This window comes from Bison bison, unplaced genomic scaffold, assembly GCF_000754665.1.
Source record: "Bison bison bison isolate TAMUID 2011002044 unplaced genomic scaffold, Bison_UMD1.0 scf7180017864460, whole genome shotgun sequence".
NCBI classification, from domain to species: Eukaryota; Metazoa; Chordata; class Mammalia; order Artiodactyla; family Bovidae; genus Bison; species Bison bison.
Window position 1 is genome coordinate 4,573,674 of NW_011495022.1, and position 8,977 is coordinate 4,582,650.

At 32.1% G+C, this 8,977-nt stretch overlaps 1 protein-coding gene across 2 annotated transcripts in view; it reads right to left on the reverse strand.

Annotated features, from left to right (window-relative positions):
* The window catches only part of MTX2 (metaxin 2), a 77,051-nt gene that overhangs the window by 5,043 nt on the left and 63,031 nt on the right, over positions 1–8,977 (reverse strand). For both annotated transcript variants that reach the window (XM_010859786.1, XM_010859787.1), the window contains 5 exons: positions 7,693–7,769; positions 5,747–5,839; positions 5,223–5,261; positions 4,744–4,869; positions 3,675–3,751 (listed from right to left, as the gene is read on the reverse strand). In XM_010859786.1, coding sequence (XP_010858088.1) covers positions 3,675–3,751; positions 4,744–4,869; positions 5,223–5,261; positions 5,747–5,839; positions 7,693–7,769 — 412 coding nt within the window. The remainder of the gene's footprint in view (positions 1–3,674; positions 3,752–4,743; positions 4,870–5,222; positions 5,262–5,746; positions 5,840–7,692; positions 7,770–8,977) is intronic.

Here is an 8,977-nt window from a genome sequence, read left to right on the forward strand (position 1 = left end):
GATTCATTTTGATATTTGGCAAAACTAATACAATTATGTAAAGTTTAAAAATTAAATAAAATTAAAAAACAAAAAAAAAAAAAAAATGTTTGCAACTCCTATGAGACATCCAGTATTTCTATTGAATCGTGTAATCAAGCCAAGATTTCTTGTACCTCCAGCTTTAATTATCTTTTCTATATAATATGGAGAGAAAACATAACATTACTACCCTTCTGCCCACTAAGTAGTTTGTGGATTATAATTTGGATATAAATAGCAACTCCCCTCCTAAGACCTTTAACATCTTTCATAATGTTGCCTTCTCATCTTGCATTATCATTCTTTCTACTTTTCTGTTGGTTATCCACTATTCTTTTTTTTCCAGTTTTACTGAAAAATAATTAACATACATCACTGTATAAGTTTAAAGTTTACAGCATGATAGCTTGATTTACATATATTATAAAATTGCTATCAATAGGTTCAGCTAACAAGCATCAGTTACCTACTAGTCTTTCATTTGCATATCAAAATAAAAACAGTACCATAAAATATGAATGTTTTCCTAACCTTTCCCATTAAAAAATTTTGCACTCATCCTTTTCATTTTCTTCAATTGTTATGGTTCCACATTTCTTTCTTTCTGATACCTTTCATAGTCTGGTTTCAAAAACATTAATTTTGTCTGAGTGTTCTCTAATTTTTCTTTCCAAAAACATTAATTTTGTCTGAGTATTCCCTTATTTTTCTTTCCTGTTATACTATTAATTTGTCATTTCTTCATACTAACAGAAATAATTTACATATCCTTTCTTTATATCAATCACTGATCTTTAGGACTATCACTCAAATTTGTAAATCAAGCTTCTTGCCATTAACTTTTCCATATTTTGCCTTTGGGTATTTTGCCTGTGGGTATTTTTGAGCAATTTCTCCTTAATTTTCTTAATTGGTGATTTCTTAATTTAAAAAACTTCAATGAAATCCTCCCCCCTGAAATTTTTCTTAAGGTTCCGAAGTATAATTTTTGCATTTTCAATCTGTATATGAAGGCATAATTTTCAAATTTTACCATTTACTTAATGGTTAACAGAAGTATTTTTTTCTTTTTTCAAATCTCTTTTTCAATTTATCATTCAATTTAATCTAGTTTTAACCAACATCTACTGAGCTTCCTCTAACATTTTATTTGGAAAACACTTAGACCTGCAAGGAGCTCCTAAATGCTTTAGAGTAGTATAACTCTTACTATCCTGATTACATTTCTAAAAACTACTTTTTTTCTACTTCTTCTTCCTCTATTAAAAAGTAACAGGAAAATATCACTTTAAGAAAACTTTTAGGTTTTTATTTCAAATCCACTCACCAGGTGAAAGGGAACAAATGACTCAGTCTTTGTATAAGTGTCTTAACAGGTATCACATCAGCAAGGTTGTGTGTATACAACAGATAGCACAGATTTTGACTTTCATTTTAGAAATATGAATTTCCCTGGTGGCTCAGATGGTAAAGAATCTGCCTGCAATGCAGGAGACTTGGGTTCAATCTCTGGGTTGGGAAGATCTCCTGGAGAAGGGCATGGCAACCCATTCCAGTTTTCTTGCCTGGAGAATCGCCATGGACAAAAGGGCCTGCCGGGCTATAGTCCATGGGGTCCAAAGAGTCAGACACGACTGAGAGACTAAGCACACAGCAACACTATGTATCATGAAGGATAAACAGGCCAACAATCATGAGTATCTACTTTGTATTATTTCTAATTTGTTTTCAAATTCATTTTCCTTTTTCCTTTCCACCATTGAGCTTCTTTGTCTCCTTTTCCCAATTACTATTCTTGCTACAGGGCTTCCCTGGTAGCTCCATGGTAAAGAATCCGTCTGCAGTGCATGAGATGCAGGTTCGATCCCTGGGTCAGGAAGATCCCCTGGAGAAGGAAATGGCAACCCACTCCAGCATTCCTGCCTGGAGAATCCCATGAACCAGAGGAGCCTGATGGGCTACAGTCCATGGGGTCACAAAAGAGTCAGATACAATCTAGCACTAAACAGCAACAGCAAATTCTCGCAAGATCTCCCTCAACTCTCTTTCTCTTTCTTCTCAAGAGTGACTGAGTTTCTTTCATGAGGCCTCTCAACATGTCCAGTACGTAAGCTAGAAGAAAAGCTGATTCTAATTTTAGAGGGTAAGCAGAGGATTCACAGGGAAATAAAATTTAATATTATTAAACAACTATGTAAAATTAAATTAAACCTATACTTCAAAAATAAAAATGTTTAAGTCTCATATAAGATAAAATTATTTCAAAAACCTAAATCTTAATACCAGTTAAACAGTTTCTCAGTTACAAATCTTATTTTTACACCCATTCTAAACTTTGAATTTTCAATTACAAGTTTAAAAATAATTACACCCTAGTAAAGTAATGCTCAAAATTCTCCAGGCCAGGATTCAACATTACGCAAACTGTGAACTTCCAGATGTTCAAGCTGGATTAATAAAATACACCCTTTTTGAGCTTTTCAGCTCCTATGAATTCCTTTATCAGAAAGAAAAGGAACTACATAATAGTAACATTTTGATACATTTCTTTTGTATTAGAGACTAAACAACTAGAATCAATATAGCAAACATCACCAGAAGTAAGAACATATAGAAGCTTCACCTACCAGGATTTCACAGTTTGAACACTATGACATTTTCTGCTTCAAAAATCAACAGACTCCAATTTTATTTGAATATCAATTGTATAGCATATACATTAATATAACTTAAATATTTCCAAGCTATCATGTCATTTTTGCTACAAATATTAATATCTCTACCAAAAGATGCTTGATATAGCTACAGATGAATGCCTATGAAGATATAATAAATAATAGCAAATAAATCTTTTTAAAAATTATCAATCTAAAAGTCAAGGGATTTTTATTAAAGCTAAAAAAAGATTCAATTCCAAGCAAACCACTGAGGTTAAAATGCTTATTGAAACCCATCTTAAACTAGATCACAGGATAACTGATTCTGATATAGTAAAATAGTAACTTTAAAAAAAAAAGGAAAAATTCATTCTTTGCCAACATTAGATATTATTTTCCAAATTACAAGAAATTCTATCTTAATGAAACATGAAATACTCAATTCACATATATACATACATATTTTAAATCTATATCCTTCACAATCATTTCTATGCTTTACAAATATTTTCATTAAATTTTAAAAAGAGAAGTTTCTAATAATGTTTGTCCATCCAACAATATTTTTTACTGTTTAGTTTTATTCACTTTTCTAGTCCTCGGGGAATTATCCTATACAGACAATGGCTACACTTCATGTTTTAATAGTACTTTGCAAGCTCAGAATTTTAAGATATCATAGTTCCATACAAAGCACCTTGATGTGTTTCTAGTAGAACCTCTATATCATTCTATAATGACAGGTTTACACGTCTGCTTTCAGGAGAAAATTCTTAACGGCTAGCACCACATTTAAAAAATCTTAGTCTCCCAGAAGCTAGTTCTGTGCCTGATACTCAAGAAATTAAATGTTTAATGAATGCAAAAATAAATTTTAATGTAACTGTTTTCATAAATATTTCTTGATAAAATAATTCCTCTATGACAAATGATATTATATATATGATAAAATAACAATATAGAAAAGAAACTAACTAAAAAGAATAAAACCCTTACTGTTTATTGAAGAAATATGGCTGTGTTCCCAGTCTTTGAGAAAGAGCTTGACAGCACTGGTCTACATCTTCTAAGACCTAACACAAGCAACAGACCCCAAAGAAAAATATTTAAATTAGCAAGCAATAAAATGTGTCTAAAACTTCATTTGTAACATAGCTTATAATAAATTTAGGTAAAGAGACCACATAGAGAGCATAAGTAATACTTTCTATATAAGAAATAGGAAAATTTGAGAACAAATTTCCTTTCATAAGGATTATGATCAAGAAAGTTTTTATCTCAATACTCTACTCCCTATAAAAGTTTTCCTGAATCCGTATAATCAAATGATTTCACATATATTAAAAAATCTGCTTCATAAAGATGACACTACTCATCTACCATGAATAAGAAGCATTTGAGTTGTTTTCCACTAGTGGAAATGTTTTATTTCCTCTGTTCCTTTCAATTACCCAATCCTCCTCATGGCCAGTGGCACAAATCAATGGTTGGCTTGCTAGGACTAGGGGGATCCTTGAAAGAGAGACATTAATAAGCTTAATGATACTCAAACTCATATTTTTATAATTTTTCTACTTCAGTAAATTTAAGACCAAAGAAAAGTGGGCATTTTAAGCACTGCGTTTAACAGGGTTTTGTTTTTTTTAAAGCCCTGATGCTGCAGATCTATATTTACTGGCATAAAAAATGCCCACAGTGTATTGTTGAATGGAAAAAAAATTAGGTTAGAGAGTGGCAAGTATAATATGATTCCACTTTTTAAAAATGTTATTAAGAGACATCTAGAAGAATGTTCTTCACATAGTTAACAGTGGCAATTTCTAGGTGGTAGGATCCAAAGCAATTTTTACTCCCTTTTTGAAGTCTTCTGTATTACATAATTTGTCTTACAATAAGCATGTGTGATTTTTACAAAACAATACACTACTTCCTGTCAGACAAAATAAGAACAAATGTTTTGTTAATTTTATTATGTTGGGATTTTTTTTAAGGATTATGAACTTAAAAAATTCTTTTTCTTTATGCATTAAAGTTGAGGGTTTTATCAGCTTCAACCTGAACTGACCTGGTCCAGAGTCTTGTTACCCCATCCAATAGCTTTCATCTTACGTTTGACTTCCCACTGTTTCTGATAGGCCAAAATATGATTCAGAGGCCAAGGGTAAGGAGATCCATACCTAGCATGAGTGATCTAAAGCAAAAAGATTATGTTAAAATTGCGGTCCTAAAAATATTTTCACAAATAGATTTCTAAAGGAAATATATTTTCAGAGAAACAAAAACATAGCTTGCAATCTTAAAATTAAAATTTTAAACGATTCCCTTTAAAAATATATAAACTTTTATGTACTTTGCAACCAGTTATATCAAACAACACATAGCTTCCCTAAAATGTATGTGCAAGCAAAATTAAAGTTAAGTGAAAAACTATATCACTAATGGTACAAACCACAATGTTTCATTTATGAGCAGGGACTTATGATTCTGAGCAAAAGTGTTTTTTCATTAAATTTTAATTAAGATAAATGCTGCAGAACCACTCACCTCTCCTACAGTAGCATCATCACACCACTGAAGATACAGCTAGGAAAAAAAAAAAAGTCACCAAAACTTTAGACTATCAAAGAGAAAATGGATAAAGTAAGTTATTTCTTGCCAGAGTAATTTTTATAAACCAATATCATAGAAGTCATATATGTGAGCATTCCCCCCGCCCCTTGGCTAATGTTCTACATAGAATTATTAAGCTTAATGATAGTACCTAAAAAATATTTTTTATTCATAAAATGTATCTCTAAATGCCATTAGAGTATTTTATGGATATTATTTAAGAAAGCTTCACAAGACCAAAATAAAATGATCACTCCTGTTTACAAAAAGAAAAAACTAGAAATGAAAAAACAGGCAACTTATTCAAACATAATGACCAAATAATCTGGGTAACCATACTAGCCCTAGAGTTTACTTGACTATTTTCTTTTATTTCAGTAACTTTAAAATAAGCCATAAGAAAGATAGTCTTTTATGAGAGAAAAAGCATATTTTCAAGGCCTATTATCTTGTTATACCTCTGCAGTCAACAGCATATTGTTGACTAATTCCATGTAGGCTTTCATTTCTGCTTTCTGGACTTCATCCAGCCCATCACTAAGAGAATGGCCCTAAAGGGAATTTAAGAAAATTTTAAAGAGCATCATATTAAACATACAAAAACTTTCAGTTATCTTACTACCAAGTAATAAACATCAATGTTTTACTGCAGATGTCCAAAGGATTAGTTTTCAAAATGCCCCTAAAACATGATTATTTTATGTGAAAATTATGAAAAAATAATACTTTGCTATGACTACAAAATATTAATAAGAAGTATTTACTTGTCATTATAAAAATGTATCATTCAAGAGATAAAATTTATTATTTCACCAAAAAAGAAAACAAGGATGGTCAGTAAACTGTTTTTTTAAGACACTAAACCTTAGTAATAAAATAAATTCTAAAAGATTGACATGTGTTACTTATAAAGTAGTCAAAGATTTTTTTTAAGTGTTATTAGTAAAGGATAGGGAAATAGACACTAATTTTTAAATTCTAATATACTACAGTAATGAGTAGACTTATAAAATAGTATAAACTTTAGTTCAATCTGATGATCTGTTATAAAATTTTTAAAATGTATACCCTGTAACACTGTAATATCACTCTTAGGAATTTATGCTAAGGAGATAATTTAACAAGTGTACAAAGGTGTATATAAAAGAATACTTATCTTGGCACTCAATAACAGCAAAAAGTTGCCAACAACTTAAACTGAAAACTGATGTCGCTCAGTCGTGTCCGACTCTTTGCGATGCCATGGACTGTAGCCTACCAGGCTCCTCAGTCCATGGAATTGTCCAGGCAGGAGTACTGGAGTGGGTTGCCATTGCCTTCTCCAGGGGATCTTCCCAACCCAGGGATCAAACCCTGGTCTCCTGCACTGCAGGCAGACACTTTACCGTCTGAGCCACAAACAATTTAAATGTCCATCAATAAAGAATTAAGTACAAAAATTCTAATACAAAAGATGCTTTTGAATTGTGGTGTTGGAGAAGACTCTTGAGAGTTCCTTAGACGGGAAGGAGATCCAACCAGTCCATCCTAAAGGAAATCAGTCCTAAATAGTCATTGGAAGGACTGATGCTGAAGCTGAAACTCCAATACTTTGGCCACCTGATGCGAAGAACTGACTCACTGGAAAAGAACCTGATGTTGGGAAAGATTGAAGGCAGAAGAAAAAGGGGACGACAGAGGATGAGATGGTTGGATGGCATCACCGACTCAACGGACATAGGTTTGAGTAGACTCTGGGAGTTGGTGATGGACAGGGAAGCCTGGCGTGCTACAGTCCATGGGGTTGCAAAGAGTCAGACACGACCGAGGGACTGAACTGAACTGAATACAAAAGAATACTATACAACAATTTAAAAGGATAATACATATCTATAGTCATTAACATGGAAGAATTTCTAAACATAATGATGATCTTAAAAGGCAGGTTTCAAAATAATACTAATAGTATTACCTATATTTTTCTACATATGCAAAAAAAATTCTAGATGGATGTCCCCCAAAATGTTAACAGAGGTTGTTCTTTGATAACTATTAAAATCTACACTGAATAACGGGTAAAGGAGTACATTCAACTTGTAAACATTCTATAACTCCCTTCTCAAAAGTTAACCTGATATTTTACAACAACCTAATTGTTTTCATTTGTGACCAAAATTTCTCATAAACATGAGTGAGAAAATTATCTCTCATTTTGTAAAGATCAAACAGCCTCTTTTGCCATTGATTTACATTATGAAAGGAAAAAAAAAAAACTTACACTTTAGAAATATTTCTCCAGTAGTTTATTATCATCATTTTATAAAACTAGGTTAAAATCAATGTAAATGCTACAACACTCTAAAGATGATGAATGACCTATTTAAGAGTAACTGGGATCAAATCCATTTAATATCTTTTTTATTACCTTGGCTTTAACGAATTGGACTATTGGACCAAGTTCTGATACTACTTGATTTCCTACATGAATAAAAGGTACTTTACCTGTGGAAGGGGAAAAACAATGTGAGAACATGACCAGTAAATTAAAGTTTGTGCTAAAAAGGAAATCAACACAAAACTTGTTATGTCTTATTAATACAGAGTTTTGTAACATTATGACTATTTAAAATTACAGTTAAGCATGTATATTAAATTCTAAAAATTTTCTAACATTAATTACTAATTTTAAAATAAAAGAAAGAAACAAGATTCATTTCTAGAGCTCTCACTTGCATATAATAACATAATACTCCCTTTTCAGAGCTAACACTAACAAATCACTATGCAGCAGTAAATACTAATTATTCAAATTATATGAACTAAGCCTGGACATTGTTTCATGACTGATAGATTTTTAAAACTTTAACTAGGCCTTCCCTTCAGATTACAATAAATCAACCTGTATGTAAACAATATTTATAAAGACTTTTTTTTTTTTTACACGTACTACTTTCATATCTCAGACAACCATTGAGGTCAATTGTTTAAGCACATAATGGTGCATTAATGAATGTATCTGACTCAAAAAATATCAGGAATTAAGTGAATAACAATCTTTGAAGGTATGCTAACTTATGAATTATAACACAAAGTTTGCTCCCAACACATGTGGGAAAAAAAGAATAAATAGTATGCTTATAAAAACTGGCTTCTCCACTGTTTACAATAGCCAGGACATGGAAGCAACCTAGATGTCCATTGGCAGACGAATGGATAAGAAAGCTGTGGTACATATACACAATGGAATATTACTCAGCTATTAAAAAGAATGCATTTGAATCAGTTCTAATGAGGTGGATGAAACTGGAGCCTATTATACAGAGTGAAGTAAGTCAGAAAGAAAAATACCAATACAGTATATTAACGCATACAGGTAGAATTTAGAAAGATGGTAACGATGACCCTATATGCGAGACAGCAAGAGAGACAGATGTAAAGAATAGTATTTTGGACTCTGTGGGAGAAGGCAAGGGTAGGATGATTTGAGAGAATAGCATTGAAACATGTATATTACCATATGTGAAATAGATCACCAGTCCAGGTTTGATGCTTGAGACAGGATGCTCAGGGCTGGTGCACTGGGATGACCCAGAGGGATGGGATGGGGAGGGAGGTGGGGAGGGGGGTTCAGGATGGGGAACACATGTATACCCATGGCTGATTCATGTCAATGTATGGCAAAAACCACTACAATATTGTAAAGTAATTAG